The 27,990-nt window shown below is 34.8% G+C and overlaps 1 protein-coding gene across 1 annotated transcript; it reads left to right on the top strand.

Annotated features, from left to right (window-relative positions):
- The first annotated feature begins 413 nt into the window (after positions 1-413).
- Positions 414-27,569, top strand: rab30 (RAB30, member RAS oncogene family). Its single transcript, XM_056473549.1, has 5 exons — positions 414-571; positions 2,481-2,579; positions 2,660-2,743; positions 15,353-15,536; positions 23,698-27,569. Exons 2-5 carry the CDS (start codon positions 2,493-2,495, stop codon positions 23,946-23,948), a joined length of 606 nt encoding a protein of 201 aa, XP_056329524.1. The 5' UTR covers positions 414-571; positions 2,481-2,492; the 3' UTR covers positions 23,949-27,569.
- Positions 27,570-27,990: the final 421 nt, after the last annotated feature.

Here is a 27,990-nt window from a genome sequence, read left to right on the forward strand (position 1 = left end):
CGTCTAATGAGTCTAACTGTGAATCTGTTAAAAAAGATATCTTTCTTTCTTGCTCTCGGTCATGTAATGTGATATAATGCCAATTTGTTTCATTTGCTAATAATAATAATAATAATAATAATAATAATAATAATAATAATAATAATAATGATGATAATAAACCTTCTGTGTGTGCGTTTGGGTTAGGAACGAGATGGCCGAAGTGCCTTTCGCGGGGCAATATAACCGTTTGTAGCGCACCGATATTTTGTGTGTGTGTGTGTGAACTATGCCTTCAACAACATGGTTGAACTATTCTTTTAAATCGCTAAACTTCTAAATCCCACTACAAATCCCAGAATGCATCAGTGGTGTTTTCCGAATTCGGCTTCCACTGGGAAGCAGCATGATGTCATTGTAAAAAGGACGAGGAAACTGTGAACATCGTGCAGCAATGCGAGACAATTCTCGAACATTTGCCGAGGTATTGCTGATGCTGCAGCACTACTGTTATAGCTTCGATTAAAAGCCTGAAGTAAAGACTGAATGCATTAGGAATCGTAGAAGCAGCGGGGTAAATCCCCTGTGTTCGGTGAGTCTAAAGATGATTTACTCTGACCTTTATTGTGCTGAGCATCCCGCTAGCTAATGCAGAACACCTTGTCTAAAATAAAATGTTAATTAAAATGTGCCGTTTTTACTCTTTATCTGTACTCTGGATACAAATAAAATAGATTAGGCCACATCTATGTTTTTTCATTGATGTTCTCTTTCTGCTCTGTCCATATTGCATATCTGATTTCAATTTTCTGCAAGAGACTTATTGCACATCAGATTGTTTCAACTGGAAGCAGTGGGAATCAATAAGATGTTTATCTTCTATTCTTATCCATTCTTTTTTCTCCATAATACACATTTTACAGTTAAAATGTTAATGGAAAGAAAAAATTACGTTTATTCTATTTTCAACACTGATTTCTGTATCACAAAATTAAGCTTTTTATCCATGAGAGTACAAAAGCTGTGCTGTTCATGCTGTTGTTGCTGTATTTGGCAAACTGGATAATGTGAGGGTTACACATTTTTATTTTTAGTAAAAGGGGCAAACAATTTGTATAAATCAAACATGCAGTTGAATAGTAGCAAATGCATGAATGTGTAATTAATAATTTTATTTTTTATATTTTAATAATCAAAATTATAATCAAATATAATTATCTGAGATTACAAAATTAATTACAATATTATTTGCAGTGTTGATTTCATTGTGTGGTGATAATGCATGTTAATAAAATGTGCTAATAATATAATAATAATAATAATAATAATAATAGTTCTTCTTATTATTATTATCATCATTCAATACATGTAAAATCAATAATATAAATATTGGCAGAGGTGATGATTGTGCATAATGTAAATAATTAATAATGCGAATATTACGTTTATTTTACCATACCAAAATTATAAGTCAATATATTTTTTTAAATAATACAATTAAAATGAATGAGAAAATATATTTGAAATATTTTGGATATTATTGTTTTGCATGTATCCATGCAACTTAATCAAGTTTGAAGTTTTGAATAAAGTTTACATCAAGTGTAGTAATAATAATAATAATAATAACAATAATAATAATAATAATAATAATGGGTGTCACGGTTGCGCAGTGGGTAGCACGATCGCCTCACACCAAGAAGGTTGCATGTTCTCCTTGTGTTCATGTGGGTTTCCTCCGTGTGCTCCGGTTTCCTCCACAGTCCTAAGACATGCGGTATTGGTTAAATGAATAAGCTAAGTTAGCCGTAGTGTATGAGTGTGTGTGTGTGTGTGTGTGTGTGTGTGTGTGTGTGTGTGTGTGTGTGTGTGTGTGTGTGTGTGTGTGTGTGTGTGAATATGAGAGTGTATGGGTGTTCCCTAGTGTTGGGTTGTGGCTGGAAGGGCATCTGCTGCGAAAAACATATGCTGGATAAATTGTCGGTTCATTCTGCTGTGGCGACCCATGATTAATAAAGGGACTAAGCTGACAAGAAAATGAATGAATGAATGAATAATTATAATAACAACCAATAACATTATTTATTTTTACCCTGAAATATTGTGCAATTTTAAAAAAATCCAATCTGTTAATCCTCAGCGTACAGCTTTCAATCGTATTTCTCTAATGCATCACCTTTTTATGTTTCAGTTAGCTTTTGCAAGTGTGTTTTTTCAGACCTCTGAATCTGCTCTTTATTCCTCATGTGTTCATTGCTCTTCACACTGCATCCAGCCACTGGCTTTGGCAACAGCAGCATTTTAGCACATGCATAGCAGCTTCTCCTATAGCAACACTTTTGAAACAAACACAACCACTGTTGATCTAATAAATTACATGAATGGACAGCAGAAAAAAAAAAAAAACGTCCCTGGAGAAGTCAGGCGTAGTTTATTTTTTTTAAGAGTTTGCATTGCAGTTTTTCATCTCCACATTTGATCTGTCTGTCATCTTTTCTCAGCTGAGTGTGAGCATGGAGGATTATGATTACTTATTCAAAATTGTGCTGATAGGAAATGCAGGAGTGGGTAAAACCTGCCTGGTGCGACGTTTCACTCAGGTTTGTGAAGGAAAAACACAGATTTCCTTACTGTTTTAATGATTCTGTATGTGTAATCTGATTTTTTTTTTATTTTCAAGGGGCTCTTTCCTCCTGGACAGGGTGCCACAATTGGAGTTGATTTTATGATTAAAACTGTGGAAATAAAAGGAGTTAAGGTGAAGGTTAGTATACTGCATTTGCATTTAGAAATTACTGGGGTTTGTTTTTGCAAAACTGATTGTTCACTGAAAAGTAAATTAGAAGTATTTGATTTTACTTTAGGCGATGCAGTGGCACAGTAGGTAGTGCTGTCGCCTCACAGCAAGAAGGTCGCTGGTTCAAGCCTCGGCTGGATCAGTTGGCGTTTCTGTGTGGAGTTTGCATGTTCTCCCTGCGTTCGCGTGGGTTTCCTCCGGGTGCTCCGGTTTCCCCTACAGTCCAAAGACATGCGGTACAGGGGAATTGGGTAGGCTAAATTGTCCGTAGTGTATGTGTGTGTGAATAAGTGTGTATGTGTTTCCCAGTAATGGGTTGTGGCTGGAAGGGCATCTGCTGCATAAAACAAATGCAGGATAAGTTGGTGGTTCATTCCACTGTGGCGACTTCAGATTAATAAAGGGACTAAGCCGAAAAGAAAATGAATGAATGAATGGTTTTACTTTACTTTTAATCTAGACAAATTTATGTATAATAATAATAATAATAATAATAATAATAATGTTTACAATTCAATATTTAATAATGTTTAATATTTAAAAAAAGAAAATCTATATTATGTTTTTATTAAATAATAATATTAATAGTCATTATCATCGTAATAACAATTAGATCAATGGTTACAATTTAATATTTACCAATATTATTTTTTTAAAAGAGAGAAAATTATAACATCTGATTTTTTTTAAATAATGATAATAAACCACATCATTTTTAGCGGCACATCAGTGTATCAACAGGCAGTATTTAATTATTTACACAATTATTATGTATTATTAATATTATTTTATTTTTGTATTAATAATAATAAATTATATTTAATAAATTATTATTATTATTATTATTATTATTATATTTACCATTACATATTTCCCAAATTTTGTTTAAAGAGCAATTCATTTTTCATAGTATTCCCTATAATATTTTTCTTGTGGAGAAAGTATATTCTTTCATTTTGGCTAGAAAAAAAGCAGTTAAAAAATGTTTTAAGATAAAGAAATTTTTTTAAATTATTAGCACCTTAAGCAATATTTTTTTATTGTCTACAGAACAAATCATCGTTATACAATGACTTGCCTAATTAACCTAACTTGCATAGTTAACCTAATTAACCTAGTTAAGCATTTAAATTGCACTTTAAGCTAAATGCAGTACTACAATCTTGATTAATATCAAGTAAAATATTATGTACTGTCATCATAGCTGTTGGGGATGAACCTACATTAAAAGATCGATCAGTGATTTATTAGCTCGTTTCAAGGAATTGAATCTTGAAGAGTTGAATCACTTGATTCAACTCAATTGAGTCAGACTGAATCAGATTAAAAGATTCACACTTTATCAACCATTTGTCCAGCAAATAGAAGACACCGGCTGTTTCTCAATATGCATTTTTTTTTTTGAATTATGGAAGTGTTTTCCTTTATTATAAAACCCCACAACAACATGTTTATAGGTTAAAGAAAAATCACCACAAATGTTTTGGACAATTAGAGAATTAACATCAGACCAAAACGATTTAACAAAGGGACACTCCCAAAACAAGTGTGCAACAGATTCAGAAGAAGTCTCACAGAAAGAGCAAGATATGTCAATATCATTTTTGAATTTTTGTAAAAATTGTTCAACTGGATAAAACCTGTGAAAAATTCAAAAGAAATTTCTTTAATTTTATTTGTTAAAAAAATTTCTGGGGGAGTGACCAGACATACGACCATTTAATATCACCAAAGAAATAAGAAATAGAAGAAGGATTTGAGATGACCAGGTCTAAAAATAAAGATCTGATTTTATGATTGGATTTTTTAGTGGAGAAACAAATAGATCCAACAACAGTAGAAACAGGACTAATAGAACAAGCGGAAATCAATGAATTATTATTATTATTTCTAAAAAGCGTACAGATTTCAGAGGAAATGGCCTTACAAACGATATTAAATTCTTTTTTAGATATGGGCAAAGTATATCTTGCAATAAAATCAGAGTAAGTAAATAAATTACCATTACTATCAAATAACTGGTTTACTAATATCACGCCTTCACTGAACCAATTATTAAAGAATATAGATTTTCTCTTATGTAAAATATTACAGTTGTTCCAAATTAAAAAATTGTGTAGTGAGAAATTATGCTTATAAATAAGCTCCCAGGCCTGAAGCATTTGCTGATGAAAATTGGAAAGTTTGATTGGAAGTTTGTTAATTGAGAAATTACACATTAATAAAAATTCAATGCCACCTAATTGAGAAAAAACATAATGAGGGATTACATTCCAAATAGAAGATTGAGTGAAGAGAAAGCGTTTAAGCCTATTTATTTTTAAGGTATTATTAAGTGCATCAAAATCTATAAAGTTTAAGCCACCCTTATTATAGGAATTTAAAATAACTTATTTTCTAACATAGTGCGATTTATTCTTCCAAAGAAATTTAAACAGCATTACATCAATCAATTTACAGGTCGGTTTATCTACAAATAAAGAATGAGCCGCATATGACAACCTAGAGATGCCTTCAGCTTTCGTAAGTAAAGTCCTACCTTTTAAAGATAAATCTCTAAGTAACCAAACATAATTTTTTTTTGTTTTTTCTAATATTGGTTCAAAGTTTTCCTTGCATCTTAGTTTTACGTCTTTTATTATTTTAATTCCTAAATATTTTACGTTCTCTTTGACAGGAATATTATAAATAGAGGTGGCAGCACATTTTTTAATAGGAAGCAACTCACACTTATCAATATTAAGCTGAAGGCCAGAAGCATCAGTAAAAAACTGTAGAGACTTTTAGGCAATTGGGATCTGAGAGACATCTTTTAAAAACAACGCAGTATCATCAGCTAACTGGCTGATTATTAATTCTGTTCCAGCAACAGAAATTACCTTTAAAGGACTTTCTTCAATATGTAAACTTAAAAATTGTGTAGCAATTAAGAAAAGATATGGGGCATCCTTGTCTTACACCACGCTTTAAATCAAATCTGGGAGAAGTGCCATTATTAAGCCGAATAGAACTATTTCCATTATTATAAAGCATTTTAATACAATTACAGAAAAGATTACCAAAACCAAGTTTACGCAGGGCTTGTAACATAAAATCATGTTCTAAGCAATCAAATGCTTTATAATAATCCAAAAAAAGTTTTCTATTAAAAGGGGGTCTCTGTTGGACTTGGGTATTAGAGTTATTAGTCCCTGACATAAAGTAGGAGGGAGTGTTAAATTCTCTATACTTTCTAAAATCATTCTGTGTAAAAAAGGAACCAGTTTTTTTTTAAATAATTTATACATTTCTGCAGACAATCCATCAGTTCCGGGGGATTTATTACATTTGAGATAATCAATGGTCTCAGCAATTTCAGTAAGACCAATAGGTGCATCACACAGAAAACACTCTTCAGAACTGATTTTAATTATGTTGAGTAACGAATCAAAAAAATGCGTGGCGGATGCCTGGGAAAATTTAGAAGAGTATAAATCTTTATAAAATCTGGCACAAAATTCTGCAATTGTTTTGAAGTCTTCAGAGATATTCCCATCAATACGTAGTTTTTGAATAGAATATTTAACTCGTTACCTTTCTAGCCTAAAAAAAATAAACAGAGTTCGGCTCACCCTCTTCTAGCCATTTTCGACGAGACCTAATGAAGGCACCTTCAGCTTTTTGTTTATATATATATCTTCTAAAAGATGTTTCTGATCTATAAATTCAGATCTCTCTGTGTCAGTAAGATCCTCTATATTTTTATGTGATAATATAGAAATTCTAGCCATAATTTGATCTACATTATTTTTCAGAATTTTTGCTAACAGTCTACAATAATTTCTACAGTATTTACTAATTTCAAATTTAAGAAGTTCCCAATTGCTACAAAATAAATTTTATTTATTAGCTTTATCTCAATAAGAAGAAATTAAATTATCAATTTTAGTTTGAACTTCATTGTGTTTTAAAATTGAGTTATTAAGTTTTCAGTATGAGGATCTTTTATGTGGGGAAGTAGAAGATATTGGTACACGGATAATAATGGCTTTATGATCAGAAAATAAAGAGGGAATAATATCTGTTTTTATGTTTGATAACTCTGCTGAAGTTAACCAAAAGTCAAGTCGGGATTGATTAGAAAGTGAGTTATTGTTCCAATTGAAAACTTTTTGTGAAGGATGAGTTTTTCGCCACACATCAACAACAGAACTTTTGTACAAAAGAAAATAAATAATCATTATTAACACTGGTGGGATTAGGGGGCCATCTATCCAATGTGTTATTAAACACAACATTAAAGTCACCACCAACAATTAAATACGAGTTTGGATATTTAGTTAACAATTGAGATAACCGTGCTTCTAATTTACTAAAAAAAAGCTTATTATCTTTTGGAGAATTATATCCACAAATATTAGCAATAACATATGTTAGGTTTGCAAACTGTAAAGCTAGTAAAATGAAATGACCATTAATATCACAATCACTAGCCAAAATGTTTCCACTAAAATTATTTTTTAAAATACAGACTCCAGCAGAATGTTCATTTCCATGGGACACCCAAATTTCTGACCCCCATTGTGATCTCCATAAATTAACTTCTTGTACGGTTGAATGAGATTCTTGAAGAAAGCAAAAATTTGTATTAAAACATTTAAGAAATAAAAAAACTGCTTTACGCTTAAGAATGTTGCTAGCCCTCTGCAATTTAAAGAAACAATAGACAGGGACATGAAAGGGAAGAAAACAAGAAGGATAAGAAAAAAAAACACTGGTAACAGGAACAAGACCTAAGAATTACTAGAAAAAGAGAATATCACTATGGAGAACCAACTGGTCAAAACCTTATTCGAACGAGATGAGGACAACAATCCCTCTTTATAATTAGTTTGAACTGAACTTTTGAAGTATGAGAAGAAAAAAAAATTCTTCGAGGTGGAGAAAAAGAGAAAAAAAGTGTTTCTTAACAGCTGCAGACCACAAAATAACACCGCAAAAAAGCAATAAAGATGGATCCTATCAAGTCCATATTTTTGCTTTTATGTAGGAGGAAAAATCTCTGTACCATCAACAAAAGCGCGTTCGCCCACGAAGAACGCTCGTTTGTACTCTTTACGAGCTTTTTCAGTTGATGGCCACAGCTTCAATCTTCTTGCTCGATCAGCTGGTGATAAGTCCTTCGTGATTTTCAAACGATTTTCTGTCAGAAAATCAGCGTCCTTCGCGGCACGCCAAACTGCATCTCGCTAAAAGCGCGATGTAAATTGCAAGAGAATTCCATGACCCTTGCTGTGTGGGTGAACACACAGTTGTATGGGTGAATCCGGGAGTTTTCAACTATCAGTGCTTGTAATTCGTCTGATCTATTTGTCACCAGCTGAAATAATTCAGAGAGTTGCGTGGAGACACTTGTCGCGTCGATTTTGTCTGTTTTCCTTATTTTGACCACAGGAGAATTGCACGGAGTGTCGGATAGCTGCGGGAATACTTCCTCCAAGAGCATAAGCTCAGAATCATCATTTTGCACAACATAATCGTGCATGTTATTTTTCAAATCCCCGACTGCAGAAGCATAGGCACGTCCTTACGATTCAAACGAGTTACAGGCCGTGTTGCAAGGAGAGCTAGAATTAGCAGCTGTGCTCGACACTGTTTTCCCGGACCTCTTAGCATTTTTTCTCTTTTCAGAACCACCCATTATTGTGATTGAGATGCTTTAGGTAATAATAAACATTAAACAATCAAAATAATTTTCTCACAATTCAGTAGAACCTCCAAATTAAAGTTTGGGATCGAGAGCCTCTCAAACAAGCGTATGATCAGAGCGCCATCTTGACACTCCTCCCTCTCAATATGCATTCTTCAGGGATCTTGTGTCCTCGTGTTCTCGTGTAACGTCATCATCAACTGCCAAAGTTCAGTTCCAAAACTCAAGACCGCAAGAACGGAGGACGCGTGAAACTTCCCGGATGTGTTCTTGATACATTTAAAACGATACCGGTGCCAAAACAGTGCCTGAACTGAAACTTTTGAGCCACAAAATTATGGTGGATGAATCTAGAAAAATCTTTTATTTGACCTATTTTAATAAAACAATGTAATTAAAGTTTAAAGTAAACATCAATTCATATTTTATAAATTTGAATTACATTAATATATTTCCTTTGGTCATTTGTTGGTTAGCATGAATTTAAGATTTGCATTATGAAATTACATTTGCTTACCACTAACTAGTGGAAAGGCTGTAATCAAAATTCTGAACTCGGGTTGGAGCTTGGGACTATGTTTACATGGTTATCAGTAATCTAATGATTTGCCTTAATCTGAATAAAACAATAATATTATCAAGGTGTTTATATGAGTTGCTTTTAGAATGTTCCTTTCGTGATCCCGTCTTACATATTATAGTACATAGATCGATTAACGTCATTGCGTCATCACGCTATCCATGTTTCCTCCAGAGTTTCAAGTAATTTCAGGTGTTTTATTTCAAATTTTTCAACATTAACTGCAGTTTTACTTTCATTCAGGAACATTTCATTCATGCCCCCATGACAAACAAGTATTTGATGCGAGCATTTTGTAAGGACTGGTGGAAAAGTGCTCTTTTAATGGAATTTGATACCGCACGTTGAATTGAAAGAAAAAACCTCCCCATTTTGCGACGCAGGTGTCTGTGGTCCTTTAAGGTAATTAAAAATCACTGTTTACATGGTAGTCTAGACTCTTAATCAGAATATTGTCTTAATCATATTAAAATCGGAGCATTGGTGTCCATCTACGTACTCCTTAAAAGTGCCAGATGATGTCGCAAGCTCTCAGAGACAGTGCATTCCTCTGCCTTTAAGTTGATTCCATGAGCCCCCAAATGTGTCATTAAGTTTGACGTGTTTCCCTCTTACACGCAACTTTTGTAAAGCATCTGCTTCATGTTGCTGTGTCAGAATGCTTGCTTGTAAAATACACTTTAGAATGCTTAGTTAAAGCAAATTTGATGAACACGATCATGCTGTTCTGAAGAGAACACGTGTTGTTCTGAAGAGATTCGCTCTCACTCACTGAATGCGCTGTACTGTGTGTGTTGCGTGCATCCGTTCCCTAGGCAACAAGAACAAACATCTGACAATGCCTGTCCGTATTGCTCAAAGTTGTTTAGAATTAAATGTTGAGAGATGGTGTGACAACGTGTACCTATGTGTGCCTTTGATGCACCCCTTGATGCTTCTTAGTGGCACCAAATTCATATGCTGATTCGGTCCGGTGCATACCAGTTACAAAGGAACTGGTGCTGTAATGGAACCGGGTTTCGGTACCCAACCCTATTCAGGAGTTTCCCTAAATGAAATGGTGAAAGTAAACATTACCATGAAAATCTTTATGAAGGCATAAACACATTAATAGTGTTAATTTGCTGAAATTTGTATTAAAATAGTTTAATTTGTATTGTGCAATGTATATTTGTAAGGTTTTTTGCATAGTTTATATTGTGAAAAGGGGAAAAAAAAACAAAAAATTGTTGTATGAATGCTGTAATGTTTATATAATTTCCCATTAAAATCGCGTGAAGGTCATGTGACCTTCAGGAAGAACCAGGGAAGAACGCAGCATCTCATTTCTCACAGGATGCGTTCTTTTTTTTCGTGTTCTCCTGAGTTCGTTCTTCCGAGGTAACTTGGCAAGACCGGTCTCCACAAGAAGTCTGTTGTCTGTAATCTTGGAATTGAAAAACAGCCATCGTATTTTACCGATCTTGTTTATGTTATTTCCGTGGCCAATGATAATAGTGTAACAAAGTATTGGGTTGTAATTTAACAAGGTAACAAAATCTGCATCAAAATTTACAAGAATTGTGGGAAAAATGATCAATGAAAGGTTTATGATAAACCGCTGTGAGTTTAAAGCTTTAACTGCAAGCACTGTGTGATGCGCGCACATGCGAAGCGAAGTCAGATTTGCCCTCACAGTCAAATTTTGTTACAATACCTGAGCATTGAGCACAGATGACTTTATGAAAAACACAGCGCATAATATAAAGTCAGAATGTGACGGAGGGTTGAGAACTCCTGTGCTGGATTTAGTGACTGGCACTCGTCTCCCCTGCTGCTGTTTAGGCTGCTTGTGAAGGCTCTGTCGGTTTGTCACTATGGACCCTATCATACACCTGGCACAAGAAGGTGCAAGGCGTGTTTCCCCCAATGTGTTGCTATTTTCAGACCATCGCAACTCTGATTTTCCCATTTTCACCACATTGTTTAAATACCAAATCCATTTGTGCCACTTTGTGGACTCATGGGTGTTTCGCTCTAGAAAAGAGGTGTGTTAAGGCACATTGTTGGCCCGTTGCTATTTTGAGGAATTAAAATAGACCAGAAGACCAGTTGAAAGCAGGTCTAAAGTCCAGCGCAGAGCACTTTAGTTGTGCGCCTCGCTTACATGTAGCTTAAAACACGCAGGATATACAGCAATACGCAAATATCTTTACAAATGAAAAATAACTTTATCACTTTCTACATAAATATAAAAACCACTGCCTTCATGCCTTCTTCATCTCGGGGGGCTTTTTTCTGTTTATTTAAAACAACTTGCTTTTGTATAATGTTATTATTATTAGTAGTATTATTTATTATATGCATATTTATATTTGTTTTATTAAATACAAGTTTGGATTTGTCCACCTGTTATGGACTATATGGGGCATAGCACGTGTGTTTTGATATAACTCCGTTTTTTGACCACACTTTTGTGTTATTAATGTTACACAAAAAAAATAATGTTATTATTGTTCATTTATTCATTTGCTTGAAATTAGAACTGAATTTAGAAACAGTTTTGAAACAAATCTTTGCACTTAGCAAACAAAACTATTTATGTAGGCTAATGGATGGCTTCAGTGGAGTGCGTTCCTTATCCATGAAAGAGAGAAAGAGAAAAGGCCGTTTGGTGAAGGCTTATTCTTTAATGGCAAATGGTCTGTTTTTTTTCCGCTAGTGAAGCATTTAGTTTTTCCACTTCAAGTCCGCCATGTAAATAGCAAATGCGCTATGGCATGAGGCAACTTACTCATAAAGGGAATGGAAGATGAGACTCTGATTGGTTTCTTTTTAAAACACACCCATAACTCATTAAGAGAATAAGCACAACCCTGTTAGACTACGCAGCGCAGAGCATATTTTTCCATCCTTAAAATAGCAAAAGTGGATTCAGACATGGCCTTAATGCTTTTGCATTAAAACCCTGCAGTTTTAACTTTGCGCCTAGATTGTTAAAATAGAGTCATATGTGTGTGCGTGCTGAAAGCCATCACGCGCGTTCGTTGTTATTATAAATATGCCGATCAAACTGAATGCAATCTTACATCAACAACACATGGCAAGCAACGTGTTGATAATAACAAAAAATCATTTTAGATTACAAACAACCCAATGAGTTGTTTAGCATGTGTGCATCGCTGCTATTATGTTTACACATGTAATATTTTTCCTGACGTGATTTTGACATTGGACCGATAACTCTAAAAATAGCATTTATCGGCCGATAACGATATGGCCGCTGATATATATCGTGCATCCCTAGTATATAGTAATATTACTACAATATTATGGACTGAAAATCCTCCACTTCCACACAGACCTCAGATCTACTGTAAATGCTGCTCTCCGAATTATTGTCTCCCCTGCGTTTGTGTTTATGTGTAAACATCATCTGTAGTGCACGTAATGAAACTCCCCTTTTCATGCAAACCCTTTTCCACTTTTGCCACTCGACACTCCCACCTAAACAAAGCTGGACACTTTGGTGAATTGTTTTTTTGTTTTTTTTTAACTAAAGGTGTGAAAACACCATGCTGTGACAGAATAAGAGGTCATGGTGAAACTTGCATTCCACTTTAGGTGTGTTCAGCTAGGCATCTGTTGCTGTGTTCTATGTCTCCGGTCATTCTCTGGAGCACTGGAACTCGTGCAATCACACAAAAGAGAAAAGGGAAACGTATAATGCCAAGAAAAAATATTTCATAGGAATTGTCAAACTGCCTATAGAAACTGTCCCTATTTAATATTGACAGGACACTATGGTGTTTATCAACGGTGGTTTATGTTTTCATCCTTAGGCGACAAGCTTTTACAAATAATTCTTTTACAAATTACTAATTCTTGCAGCGATATCAGGCCTAAACTATTTGTTTTTGTTTTACAGCTAAATGTACTAATGTGTTATTTTTCAATCTCTACAATTACACTTGAAAATGGACCAAGCTCTGCTTCTGCATTATCTTGAGGATTGGACCAGAATAATTCTTTTACAGTTCCTAAACAATCCAGAAAAGGAGTCAAGCCTAAAATGTCCCTAACATTTCTATCTTAGATCAGAGGGCTATGTTACTTGCAAAATTAAAATAGTGGCTACTAAATTAGTATCCAGTCAAGAATTCTCAATTCTTGCAGCAAAATCAGTCCCAAACTATTTTTATTGCTCCTATAATTCCTGCACAAAACAGACCAAATTATTTTCAACAATTCCTACAATCTCAAAGAACACAGACTAAGACACAGCACCTGCCATCTCTGGAAGAAAGGACCAAACTGTTTCTTGAATAATTACCATAATAATTAAATGCAAGTACCCTGAGAAAGGACTAAGCTTAACATTTCCACTGCTCTTTTAAAATCTTTTGATGAATGGACTAAATTGTTTCTTCAAATATTCCTGCAAATATCAAAGAGAAAGCCTGAAATTTTTGCAATACTATCACTGTATTTTTGCTTTTATTACTGCATTACATATACAGGGTGATCTGTTTACTTTAATGCTTACTTATAAAATATGTTTCTTTTAAGGGTTCTTTAAGAGAGCTTCAACAAAATAGGATCTTTGATGTGAGATCCAGTTAATTAAAATAAACGGTGTCCACAGACGCAATATGTGGATCCAGGACTCTTCCACAAACAAAATTTATTTATTTTCACCTTGAACTGTAGATTCTCCAAGATTATTCAGTTTACTTCTTGTTGCAGTCAGTGAGTTTTCCTCTTTTCAGTCTCTCCTGAATGACAAGACAGGAACGACAGGTTTAACCACTGTCGGCGTGGGAATTCAGAGACAGCAAAAACACTACTATTTACATGCTCCTCATCTCTAAAAGGAAATTTAATGTATTTGTCAATTTGGTGACACAGGGCTAAGGACACTTGAAGCACAGTTCTACAAACAGTAGATTTGTGTACATTGAAGACAATGGCAAAGTACCACACTCAAAAAACCTCAGTACTAATAAATCTTGAAGCGGGGCTGCAAGCATAACAAACCCTACACGGGTTTGGTTCTGAAGTGCAGCAGTGAGATGAATGATTGATCAGCGGTCAAAACGATATTCCCTCAATAGCTGCACATCATTCATCATCTCCAATGGATTGGTTTGGTGAAAATGTGCCTTGGCACGTCCTCTTCTTCTATTAAAACTAATTCAGCCATAGCATCTGAGTTTAAAATTGACTTAAGGGAGTAGTTGCTACTTAGGGGCAGCACGGTGGGGCAGTGGGTAGCACAATTGTCTCACAGCAAGAAGGTCGCTGGTTCGAGCCCTGGCTGGGTCAGTGGCATTTCTGTGTGGAGTTTTCATGTTCTCCCTGTGTTGGCGTGGGTTTCCTCTGGGTGCTGCGGTTTCCCCCACAAGTCCAAAAACATGTGGTATAGGTGAATTGGGTAAGCTAAATTGTCTGTAGTGTATGTGTGTGAATGAGTGTGTATGGATGTTTCCCAGTGCTTGGTTGCAGCTGGAAGGGCATCCGTTGCGTAAAATATATGCTGGATAAGTTGGCAGTTCATTCTGCTGTGGTGACCCCAGATTAATAAAGAGACTAAGCCGAAAAGAAAATGAATCAATGAAAGAGTTGCTACTTAGAAATTACTTCGATAATTAAGGGGGGAACTCAATGACAGTCAATTTGTCATTGTTCTTTAAGTTGGGTTTTTTTTTTTTTTTTTACTGAAGATTCACTTAACCTTATACCTAAAGGATTTCTTAGCTTAAGGGTTTTCATGCAACTGGGCACTGATGTCTAGCTTTGTATGCAGACAACAGAAAACAGCCGTAGTCGTCATCTAACCATATCAGTAGTAAATATTCAGGTGACTGGGTAAATTTTTGGGTAGTGCCGTATAGGCAGAAGTATGGATACACTGCATTGAAAAGGGTCAATCTATATTGACCTTAGCCATTTTTACACACACACGCACACGCACGCACACACACACACACACACACACACACACACACAACTTGCCTAAATTGCCTAGTTAACCTGTTTTATATAAGTTTAATAGATTTTTTGTCTCTGCTAAAAAGCATCTAGGAAAAGTTTGAAAAAGTTAAATCACATTAGGGCTAATAATTTTATTTTCGACTGTATATCACATTATTTTTTTAAGCAGAAAGCTGACTAAAGTTTGCCTTTATTCCTTTTTTTTGTCTGTGGGCTCCCCTGGGCAGTTTTCCATATTTTAGTCACCTTCCTGCTAATTGGGCTGTACTAATATTGGTAGTCTGTGTAGTCTCTGCTAGATTTTACTGATTATTGGATGGGCTCATTCCCACAGCTCCAGATTTGGGACACAGCTGGTCAGGAAAGGTTTCGCTCTATAACCCAGAGCTACTACCGCAGTGCCAATGCCCTGATCCTCACCTATGACATCACCTGCGAAGATTCCTTCCGGTGCCTTCCTGAGTGGCTGAGGGAGATTGAGCAGTATGCCAACAACCAAGTGGTGACAATCCTAGTAGGTGAGTGTTCAACAAACAGTCTTAATATTAATTTCATAACTGTTTGTTGATAAACTGCGATTCACATTAGACCAGTGGTCACCAACCTTTTTAGTCCAAGATAGTCATTTTTAGTCCTTGACCTCAGCCTTGCTGATAGGCAAGATCTACCCAACAAACAACTTGACAGAAAATAAAGATATTTAAATCAAATTTAACAAGTTGTATTTATAATTGCATACATGACTTTAATAATAATAATAGTAATATAAATTAAGCCACTTTATACAATTACAGTGAAAGTAAACTACAATTAAAGTAAACTCAAAATGATTGTTAAAAAGAGGACCTTTTTTAAGACTTTTTTTTTCCAAGACCTTTTTTTTTTCAGTGAACATGGATTCAGAGGTTTATTCATTTTTATTTTGTGTTTTATCAGTGCATGGGGTCTCTGCATCTGATAGATCAGTCTAGTGCACTGAGCGAGTTTTGTCTGTGTTCATATTTACAGTAATGAACATCTTTGCGGCTGGGTCATGTCATATGTTCAGAAACAGCATTGTTGGATTACAGCATTAGATCGGTAGCAGTTAGTCATATACACGTCTTCTCCCTTAATTGTCTTCTCCATTACTTGTTACCATGAGAAATACAAGGTGTGGTGAGCAGGTTCAAATGCATGCGTCTGACGTTGAATGTGTGACTGAGAGACCTGAATTATGGTTTTGTTTTTTTGGTGGGTGTGCGTCTATTTTATTTTATTTTTTCAATTTAAATAGTGCATAATTTTCCGAGTTCTTCCCTGCTTGCTGACTTTGCCATGTTGTTCGTGTGTTTCTATGACAAATGCAGGGTAAACTACAGGAGCCCAGACGCGAGTGTCAGGTGTTATGGTGAAAACCCATTTTCATTCAAATAAAAAAAACTATGTAAATGTCACACTCAAGTTAATCGATAAAAACGATTTATCTCCCAGCCCTGCAACCAAGAAAATCTAGGAAGATACACTTAGATTACATTTAGAGTAATGAAAATGTGTGAGAAAATGCACTGTGACATTAGTAGGAATAAGATTATATGAAGTGCCTATAAAAATAAGATTGGTAAAATAATTTTCAATGACACTTCTGCACATTAGCATTTTAAAAATGAGCTGTAATAAAATTCTACTAATAATAATAATAACTATGGGCCCTATCATCAGGGTTTCCGCAGGGTCTTAAAAAGTCTCAAATTTTAGGCCCTAAAAAGTCTTAAATTCGCTGTTCTAGGTCTTAAATATTTTTGCACAAATCTTATTTTTCTGATGTCCATGTAACGCTACATCTAATGCTCAATTAAATTCTTTAATTGTTGTTGTTGCTCATTTTTCGTGGTGTTGTAGTTCTTTATTTCACTAGTCCAAATGTAATTGTGGTATTACAACTACAAATGAGACCAACATGCAATAGCCAATCATATTTCTGTTATTGAACTCATTAAGATGTTAATAAAATGCAATAAATGGGAAATTTAAGAAATAATATAAATAATTCTTGTTAACTGTAATTCTTGTATACTGATGCTCTGTTTTCTAGGCTTATTGGTAATAAGGGTCAGGAATGTTGGACCATTATTGACTTGTTGGCTTATAAGTAGAGGACAGAATCTAGCCAGACAGTAATGTGTGAATTGTTGAGTGGGCAAAATAAAATAAAAAGTCAGTATTTTTGGTAAGTTTTTTTGCTTTTATTCTTGCCAAAATAAAAAATATATAATTGTAGAGCAAGTAATTTTCTCTTGTCATTGATATTTAACTTTAATAGGTAGAACTGTCTGAGATATGAACAAAAGCGAGTGATGCGTTAAAGTTTCATTTTAGAAGTCTTGAATGGTTATAAATTTTTATGAAAAAATTTATAAAAAAAAAAAAATTTGTTTAAAAATAAAGAATATCAGAATGGTGAACGTGTCAAGTATAAAAGCCTCGTCTATTTCGTGAGGTGCGCGCATAGTCAGCGGAGGTCCGCAATGCAGTGCCAGGCGAAAGTATAAATTTGTCCTAAGATGTTTTTTTTTTCTATAGTTTAATGGTGCATCTAACCTGTCTTTAGTACAGTTCAATTTAAATAAATGTATTTTACCATTAATTTTGTGATTTAGCATTTCTCTCGCGTGTTTTTGATATTGTGATATAGGTCTTAAATTTAATACTTAATGGTCTTAAAAAGTCTTAAATTTGACATTATGATATCTGCAGAAACCCTGTATCATACATCTAGCGCAATATGGCGCAAGACATTTATGGCACGATTTGTTGCTATCATTTTATGCCATGTTGTTTAAACAGCAAATCTATTTGCACCACTTTGTGGACTCATGGGTGTGCCGGTGTAAAAGGAGGTGTGTTAAGACGCATAGTTGATGGGTTGCTATTTTGAGGAACTGAAACAGACTTCGCCTTTGACCGACTAAAGTCCTGCTCACACTGTGAGATCTCAGCCACGATTTTGCCATTGGAGACAAGTTTGGGAAATCCTGAAAGGTTCCTCAAATCCTAGGCTAAAATCTGTGATCTTTGATTCGATGAAGTTCTGGCAGTGTGAGAAGATTTCAGACACCAATCCAAGAACCAATAGGAGCTCTAAATTTGATGACACAATCCATGCGACAATTCAAATGGCTGCGGGTAAATGTCAAAACAGATTGTTTACGTTTGCTGTGAGAAATCATTTCAGACTGTGGGGTAGTGAAAGTGTCACGGTTTGATGACGTCAAATACAAGGGGGCATTTTCTTTCGTGTTTGGGGCGTCTTCATTGTTGTTCAGTCTGACTTTATGACAGCTGAGATCTTACAGTGTGACATGGGAGCCATGTTTGTGCAGTCTGACATGCTACAATCATTCAGGATTATAAAAAAATCACAAAGTGTGAGCAAGGCTTAAAAGCTGGCCTAAAGTCCAGTGCAGAGCTCGTTAGTTATGCACCTATGCAGGTCCAAACGCTTACACATTGCTTAGTACACACAGGATGTACAGCAATACACAAATATCTTTACATATGAAAAAAAATAAAGGATTAAAATGTTCCAAAAATTATTATTTTCTGTAAAAATAAATAAAAAACAATACCTCTATGACAAAACCAAAACACGTTTGATTTGTTCATCTGTTGGGTTTGAAGATGTATGCACCATATGGAGCAGAATAGGACGTATGTTTGGATATTTTTTGACCCAACTTTATTATTATTGTTTATTTATTAATTTGCTGGAAATTAGAACAGAGTTTAGAAATAGTTTTGAAACAAATCTTTGTTAAAATTAAATATGTAGGCTAATGGATGTTTTCAGTGGAGTGCGTACAACACTGTTTCAACACAGCACATTTGTGCCTTTAAAGTAAAGAGTAAAAGTAAAATAAAGGGAAAGTAAAGAGGCTGAATGGAGGAGGCTCATTCTTTATCCTCATGCAGATGGTCTGTTTAACTGTTCTCGCTAGTGAAGCATTCAGTTTTTCTACTTATAAAGTCCACCATGTAAATAGGAAATGCACCATGGTGCAATGCAACTAAGTCTTAAAAGAAATTGGAGATGAAACTCTAGTTGGTTTAATGCACGTCATGCTCAAAACACACCCAACACATTAAGAAAATAAGCACAACCCTGTTAGACCATGTGCTGGGGCGCACAGCGTATTTTTCTGTCCTTAAAAAAGCAAAAGTGTATTCCGACACGCCCTTATACTTTTGCACCATGCACTTTAGACTTTGCACCTAGATTATTAAAATAGAGCCCTTTTAGAGCCTACAACAAATATAAATGTACTAAAACATTACAATATAATTCAGCAGTAACTGCGGTTTTTCAAAAATATTTTGCAGCAACAATTTGCAATGTAAGAAGGCAAACTAGTGCTTGCAGTTGGATATTATTGTAGGAGCTTAAAGGGCACCTATGGTGAAAAATCTACTTTTCTAGCTGTTTGGACAGACATATGTGCAGGTATAGTGTATAGACCGTCATATTGGGGTGATATAAACACACTCAGTCCTGTTTTTTCAATTTAACAACATAAAAACGGTGGACCAATTGGAGTGGTTTTCAGACCGACCGCAACTTGATGTAGGAGTGCGGTCCCCCCGCCCACCGAATTGACAGCTGCGCGTATTAACATGTTCAGGTAGTCACGTGTATAATCATATCAACAAGAGAGGACTATCTATCTGTCTATCTGTCTATCTGTCTGTCTGTCTGTCTGTCTGTCATAATGTTGTCAAAATAATTGCATTTTATCAAAATGTCATAACTGGATTTTTCACACAAACCCCACCCCTGCCAGCCCTTGCTCATATCTCAGATTCAATACCAAATCTCCAACTGATACATAAGTGCCCATCTTACATTTGTTTTTTTTATTGTATTCTATAATCCACTACACTAAGATTCATGACTTTTTAATGTCACTTTATAAAAACAGTTTATCAGCAAAGTTAAGTATACTTTCTGATTAAGAATCACATCATACTCTAACTACAGGTGTAGAAATATTTCTATCAACATTAGTTTCACATTTGCAGAGCTGCATCATTCTGTCAACTCAACCAGACTGAAATGAACTTTTAGGTTTTATAATTTCTATTTGGCTAAAAGAATTATATAAATTAACAAGCTGATATAGTAAATATCATGGATGTTTATTTACTGGGTGATCCACAGTTTTTAGGAGCTAAAATAGCAAATTACAGGGGGACAAAAATGACTTTAAAAAAATGTCAGCATTTTTATTCATTTTTACACATGCTATATGCAAGTCTATACATTACGTGATATATGTATTAGTAAAATCTTTTGTGTATTTGTTGTAGCTTATCAAGGATTGACAATATCTCAATATCCTTTTGGATTCTACTTCTAAACAATTTCATTTTTATTTTGGTATTTGTATTTTTAAGGTACTGTCTTGTTTGTAAGCTTAAACGTAAAAGTAAAGTAACACTTTAACTGGCTGCAGCATTTGTTCATATATTAAAAGGTAATTTCCACAATTGAATTGCCACAAGTTGCTGTTTTCATTGCTGATCACAGCACTAATTAATTTGTTTATTTAACTGTTGAACCAGTTAAAAGTTTGAAATGGGCTAAGACTGCGATTATTTGAGCAAAAATATAAACAAAATGTTTAAAATATTATTTTGATGTAAAGTAATTGTTTTTCGTGTTTAAAATATTATTTATTTTTGTGAACAAAACTTGCCCCATTAGACTATTTCAGTGTCTCAGGTGTTTTTATTACAACAGTGTTGCAAACATTTCTAAATATTCTAAATATTTCAAAATATATTATCAATAAACTAAAAACAGAAACCTTTTAAACTTATTTTGTCCCCCCCCCCTCCCCTCAGTCTTCCCTCAGTCACATGCCCCATTATACATCTCATTATGCGGGTCTTTGTTTTCTCAGGTGTGAATCACTGCATTAGTAATAATATTTCACATCTCCTTGCATATAAGCCATAGAGCATTTGTATCTTACAAAATTTAAATCAATATATTGTTTTCTGTAAGCAAGTTAACAAGATGATTTTTACACTATTTTGAAACAAAAACTGTAGGCTACATGATCCAGTTCTTAAAATTCTTGTGAACAAATATTCTGTGTTTCTGAGCTATTTCAGTGACTTCAAAATTTTAGTTTTTCACTTACCATATATGTATGTTTCTTTTTCAAAAACACAATTTTGTACATAATTGTAGCTAACATGTTATTGTAGCTCAGTATTTGCTGTTTACAGTGGTATTAGACTTTAGCCACTTATATATAAGCAACTGAAAAAAAGTATAAATATCAGGGAACATCAGAACTGCTCCAGTCCCCCAAAACACCCTTAGACCCCAGAGGGTTAAAGTTAAAAGAGGCTTTTAAAAAAAATAATAAAAGGAATTCCCTAATTATTTTACTTTTATTCTATTCAGGAGCTACAGGTATATGTACCCACTGACCAGTAAAAGCCACTGCTCGCTCTCTCTCTCCTCGGCATGGCATTATGTTGTACAGTATGGCCAAATCATTTTAAATATGTATAAAATGTCTAATATATTAATATTAAATTAATAAGAAATACAGCAAATTGGAAATAAATGACAGAAAATGAAAAAAAAATCAATTAAAACAGACAATATCTCTAAAATTATAATACTTACTAGATTAAAAAATGTTTAAATAATAATAAATGATTGTTTAAATAAGGCAAATAAGTTGATTAACCATTTCTAAAGATGTACACATATTTTACAGCTAGTTTACAATTCATTTTGTCTTCTCTGAATATAAAGTTTTTCGTTTTGAAAATGTGCACTGGTATCAGCTGTGACAGGATTGTATTTACTCTCTTTAATACACATATAAACATGTCCACAGAAAAGGATTTGCACTTCACCGAGATTAAAAGATCTGTTCCAACTCTCTCTGTGATCAGCTGCACCTTAAGAATGAATGAACAGTGCATGTTTGTAATAAAGCAAAGACAGTAAAATTGTTATTTAATTTTTCATTATCAGGATTCACCACTGCTGCGTTGTTTCAGTACAACCTATATAAATTTGCTTCAAACACAAAACAGGTGTTCCAGTTTGTGGACATAAGTTATGGTTTATTTTGCACAGTAGGATAATAAAGATTCATACAACAGTGCATATTAACTTGTATCCTCTACATTTGATGCAAGTACTCTTTCAAAACAGTGTAAAGTTTAAAGTGTGTGCTTGTGTGTACAGCAAATTTTGTATAACGTCATTTAAGAAAGGCGTAAATAAACTTCACAACAAATCAAATAACCTTACGTAATATTTTGTCTCTGAACTGAATATCTACTTCATTCGGAACAGTGGAGAACCTTCCCAGAAGTGGAATCAGAATTTCCTCAGGAGCACAGCGACAACTCATCCAAGGGATCACAAAAGACATCCAATGAAGTTCAGGTCTCGCTTATTTCAGTTAAGGGGAGTGTTAATGACTCCACCATAAGAAAGAGACAGGAAAAAAATGGTTTGTCTGGCAGAGTTCCAAGACGAAAACCACTGCAGAGCATAAAGGTTCATCTCAGTTTAAAACATCTTGATGATATTCAAGACCTTTGGGAAAATACTTTATGGACTGATGAGAAAAAAGTTGAACTTTTTGGAAGGTGTGTGTCCCGTTATGTGTTGCATAAAAGAAACACTGCATTTCAGAAAAAGAACATCATACTAACAGCGGTGGTGGTAGTGTGATGGTCTGGGACTGTTTTGCTGCTTCAGGACCTGAAAAAATTGCTGTGATAAATGGAACCAGATTCTGCTGCGTACCAACATATGCTCATGGAGATTGTCTGACCATCTGTTAGTGACCTTAAGCTGAAGCAAACTTAGTTTCTGCAGCAGGACAATGCTCCAAAGCACACCAACAAATCCACTTCTGAATGGCTGAAGAAAAAAAAAATGAAGACTTTGAAATGGCCTAGTCAGTGTCCCGACCAGAGTCCAGTGAATTGCTGCAAACAATTTTGCAAAGATGAGTGGGCCAAAATTCCTCCACAGGGCTGTAACATACTTACTGTAAGTTACTGAATATGCTTGATTACAGTTGTTACTGCTAAGGGTGACCCAACTAGTTATTAGGTTTAGGGGTCAAACACATTTTTTCACACAGGGCTGTGTAGTTTTGTATTTTTTTTCCTTTAACAATAAAAACATTTAATTTAAAAACTGCATGATGTGTTTACTTGTGTTATCTTTGGCTAATATTTAACAGCTTTCTACCAATTGTTGTGTAAAAACAAAATGATGCTGGCACATTTGCTAGCCAATTTTACCCCCCTGTAATTTGACTCTAAATCGCAGCTGAAATTTTCTATTATTACCTCCTTCTTAAATCTGTATATTACTATATAAATAAACATCCATGACATTAAATATTGAGATTTTTTTATTCATGTATTTTTTTTTTCACCAGAATGAAAATAATTTAAACCTAAAATTTGAGCCAGGAACCTCTGGTTGAGTTGACACAGAATAATCTAGATGCTGAATAAGCAAACAGCTCACTTGTTAAAACTGAAATAATTCACTGGCTTATGTTCAACCTTCTAGCTTTCAACAACAGATTTTTATATACTTCCTTTTCACAAGAGCATTTCAGTCTTGTTCATTGGTGTTGTTTGCAGGGAATAAGATAGACTTGGCTGATAAGCGAGAAGTCCTTCGTCAGCGAGCAGAGGAGTTTGCAGAAGCTCAGAGCATGCTTTATCTGGAGACCTCTGCCAAGGAATCAGACAACGTGGAGAAGCTCTTTCTAGATCTGGCCTGCGAACTAATCCGTGACGCCAAGCAAAACACGTTGGACAACAACGACTCCACTCCCATGCCCGGAGAAGGGAAAAACATCAATTATTTGGGCTGCTGCAGCATGAACTAGTAAACTTGGCCACGCTGTCTGGCTGAAGAGACAACATGGATTGCATACAAAGTGGTTGTATTGTTGGTGGCCACTGCGTAGTTGCACACTACAGTCTACACTAAGGTCTACTTTATTCTTCTTAAATCCCTGAGTATTTTAAAAAATCGTAATGCTGCTTTTAAAGTTGGCATCTGAAGCTCCTATGCTTTTGACCATGGCCTTGTTGTTATACAGTAGTGCTTGCTGGTAGGTCAGACAATGAGATTTTTTACACTCCTGAACAATGCAACAGTTGGGATGTCATTTTAGAGATTTGAAAAACAACAACAAAGTTTTGAATGCAGATCTTCATCAGCAATTTCACCCACCTGATAGATTGGTTCATCAAAAAATGTGTAATTTATTTACTCTCATTTTGTTCCAAATTCATATTATTTCCAACATATACTGAATCAGGAACAGCAAAATTATTTAATGGCACCTCATTTTCCTGTGGATGACAGGGAAAAAATAAACATGCTTTTATGTTGACATCGTGAAGCATTGCAGACATGGGATTGGTGACACATTACAAAAAGTTAAATAATTAAACCTTGTGTCCTGATGCCTATTTGTTGTTTACAAATCCTCACGACATCTTACCTCTGGCAAATTGTGCCGTTATCTGGAGAAAAAAAACATGTAATCTGAATCTTATGGCAAGCTATATTACTTTTATTCTTTTGAAGCCATATGATGCTTTCAGGTTTGGAACAATATGAGGGTAAATGAATGATGAAACAGTTTTTGTTTTACGTTTGGCTGCACCATTAACGGGTGTTTTACCCTAACCATTTATTTCTGTTATCATTTACTAACCCTCGACTTGATCCAAACTGGTTTGAGTTTTTCTCTTCTGTTCATCACAAAAGAATATATTTGTAGAATGTTATTTACTTGTTGTAATTAACATAGTATTTTTTCCCGTTACTAGCAATGTAAGTAGCTGGGTTTCCGTCAACCTGTGCTAATGCACATTTTGATGTATCGCAAGTGATGGAAACACCAAATTTGACATAAAATTTCTTTGATTTGCAAAAAAGGTTTTTACACTTGCTTTCAGTGGTTTTGGGGTTCAAAATAACCCTTATTTTTTGTGAAAAAATGTGAGATTGAAAAAACTGAATAAACTGGCTTGGTTGCTCTTTAGTACTGGTTGCTAGGTTACCAGTACCACAGAAAGCCACTCTAATAAACTGATGGAAATGCGCCTAATTTGCATAGCTTTTTTTGTTAACTTTTAAAAGATTCACTTCATGTTAAAATTGAAACCCAGCTAATGGTTACTACATCAAAAAAAAATATATATATATGTTTTTGTGTTCAACAGAAAACCCATAAAGCTTTGGAACCACTTGAGGGTAAATAGTGAAAACATTTTCTATTTTTGTTGAACTATCCATTTAAGACAGTGGTGCTCAACCCTGTTCCTGGAGATCAACCTTTCTGCAAAGTTCAGCTCCAACCCTGATCAAACACACCTGAACCAATTAATTAGGACCTGAACAGCACTTGGTAATTACAGGCAGGTGTGTTTGATATACGTTGCAACTGAAATCTGCAGAAAAGTCGATCGAGGGTTGAGCACCCCTGATTTAAGATCTATTCCCACACGAATGGTGTATTAGTGTGTACATGCTTATTGATGATTTCTTGCAAGATTGTTTTAGGTTGCTTATGCATGCATTTTTTTTTCCCAAGTAAAGAGATCAGCACTGCAAAGTGACAGCCAGCTACCTTCAGTAATCTGTGACAGGAAGATGTGATGTGAAACCTCATTTTAGTCCTTGTTTATTAGGCAGCCAGTTTATAGGAATATAAAACCCTCTTAGTGCTTGCATGGATGTTTGGCTGTAAATACTCAACAAAGGCCAGGCCATTTCGATAAGTCATAGCAAAAACCCAATGTGCCTCTGCCATTTTCATCCTGTCGTCACGCATTAGACTCAAGGGAATCTCATGGAGCATATTTGGGTCAAATTTCACACTAAAATATGGTTCAGTTAGGGTCAATATATATTGTATTGAGTTTGGTTTAAATTTTAAGAAAATTCACACTACTCTAATGCAATAATCAGAACAATCATTTTCAATATAACCCTTATTTTCATTATTATTTTCTTAGGTTATAAGAGTGCTTACACAACATGGTATTATATGATGAACTGCGAAAATAATAATAAAAAACAGAGTTATACTTTTTTTTTAATCAAATGAAATACACTACTAAACAAATGCAGCCTTGGTAAGCATATAAAACATTTTTTATTTAAAAAAGTTTCATATGCTCACAGAAAGTGTATATAATTAATAAAAAAGCATACAAGCAAAAACAAAATTCAGTCCTACTAGCCCCACACTTTTGAATGGTTTCATGAGATTTACCTGTCCAGGCTTTTCAAATTACAATGGATTATTAGCAGCAAAGCTAATGATATCATTCATTTATATCTTTTCACATTTTACACAAAAAATTAAATATGCAGTACCTCAAATGCTTCACTCTGTATAGATTGATTCAAACTCCCACCCCAAGGTTTACTACAATTCCAATTTTGAGATATTCTGTCCTTATCCAAAACATACTAAGAATATTTATAGTTAATTTAGTCCATGCAGCTTTGCTATTGTAATAACTACAGTGATGTTTAAAGCTTTTAGCACTCGTGAGTAGATTGAGAAGAGTTTGTGTGAATGAGATATCATGCAATTCATAGATATTTCAATGAGTTCTTGCACAAATGCTCTTTGTGTTTCAGTGTTAAAGAAAAAGATGATGGAATTTTTAACAGTGTGGTTTGTGTGTTACCTCCAACCTTGGCTGTGCTGTAAGGTTGTTTGCACCTATGTCATTACGATGGAACTGTGAATCTCCTCTTTTATAGATTTTCAGTATTTAACTTGCTGCTACAGAGCTTTTCATTCATTTATTTGTAACAAATTTGACTGTATTTGAGATCATAGATGCCATCAGATGCTTGGTTATTAGTAGAGCTTTTCACATTTCATTGATTCTGAGATGTTCAAAATACATCACTATTCTCTCTTGAATCAATTCTGTGCTTAGTTTCTAAACTGCAAATGGTACTGTCTGTATGTCTGTATGTTTTACAGACATTCTAGTTCCTTACAAACTCAACTTGAACCAAAAATAAGGATAATAAAGTTAGGAAGCAAATTAAGAGTGCTCATAGTGAGCTGTGTTTAATTTATTTTGTGACATAAAAGACAACGTAGCCTTATATGCACCAGCACTCTTCCACATGAGTGTTTTAGTGTATGGCTAAATAAACAAATATAGAATTTCAAGAGTTCACACTTAGCTGATGATTGATTATAAAGCATGTTTGGCATGCTGTCCCGGGAGAGAGCCCTGAGCTCATAAGATCCTCGAGCCCGGGGCTCCCACCTGTTGCAAGGCAGGAGGGGAGTTTGAGCTCTTGTAGATCTCGAGAACCCCCTTGCTGTAATAACTAAGGAACAGATAGTGATTGCTCTTGAGAGATAACTACATACTAGAAGCATGTCTATGGTGCTGATTTGGATTAGTCAATTAACTTAAGTTGCATGTTTTTGGACGGTGGGAGGAAACCGGGGAACCCTGGGAAACCCACGTGAGCACGGGGAGAAAGTGCAAACTCCACACAGAAACATCTGATGGTTTGGTAAAGCCTGGAACCAGAGACATTCTTGCTGTGAGGCAAACAGTGCTCAAGTGCTAAGCACTGGGCCACCATGTCACCCATCTAGGAAGGAGGAGGAGTAGGGGTGGAAGGGGGGATTCTTCAAAACGAAGATAGTGGTGTAATGAAACCCAGGGTATTGTAGTAGTTTAGGAGTCGTCTGATTGGTGCATTGAGAATTGGATAATGCGGATTCAGTCGCTAGCAATCATAAGCATGTGATCCTCTCGAGATTAGTTTATAAATAAACTTTACATAGAAATAGAATATGCTCAAATTGATTCATGAGAGAATAGTGGTGAATTTAGTGAATCTCGAAATTGATTTCTTAATGATTT

Source organism: Danio aesculapii, chromosome 15 (genome assembly GCF_903798145.1).
Source record: "Danio aesculapii chromosome 15, fDanAes4.1, whole genome shotgun sequence".
NCBI classification, from domain to species: Eukaryota; Metazoa; Chordata; class Actinopteri; order Cypriniformes; family Danionidae; genus Danio; species Danio aesculapii.

Coding starts and splice junctions, on each gene's coding strand:
- rab30 (XM_056473549.1), top strand. CDS start 2,493: ATGGAGGATTATGATTACTTATTCAAAATTGTGCTGATAGGAAATGCA. Junction 2,580..2,659: donor TGGTGCGACGTTTCACTCAG/GTTTGTGAAGGA, acceptor TTTATTTTCAAG/GGGCTCTTTCCTCCTGGACA. Junction 2,744..15,352: donor TAAAAGGAGTTAAGGTGAAG/GTTAGTATACTG, acceptor TCATTCCCACAG/CTCCAGATTTGGGACACAGC.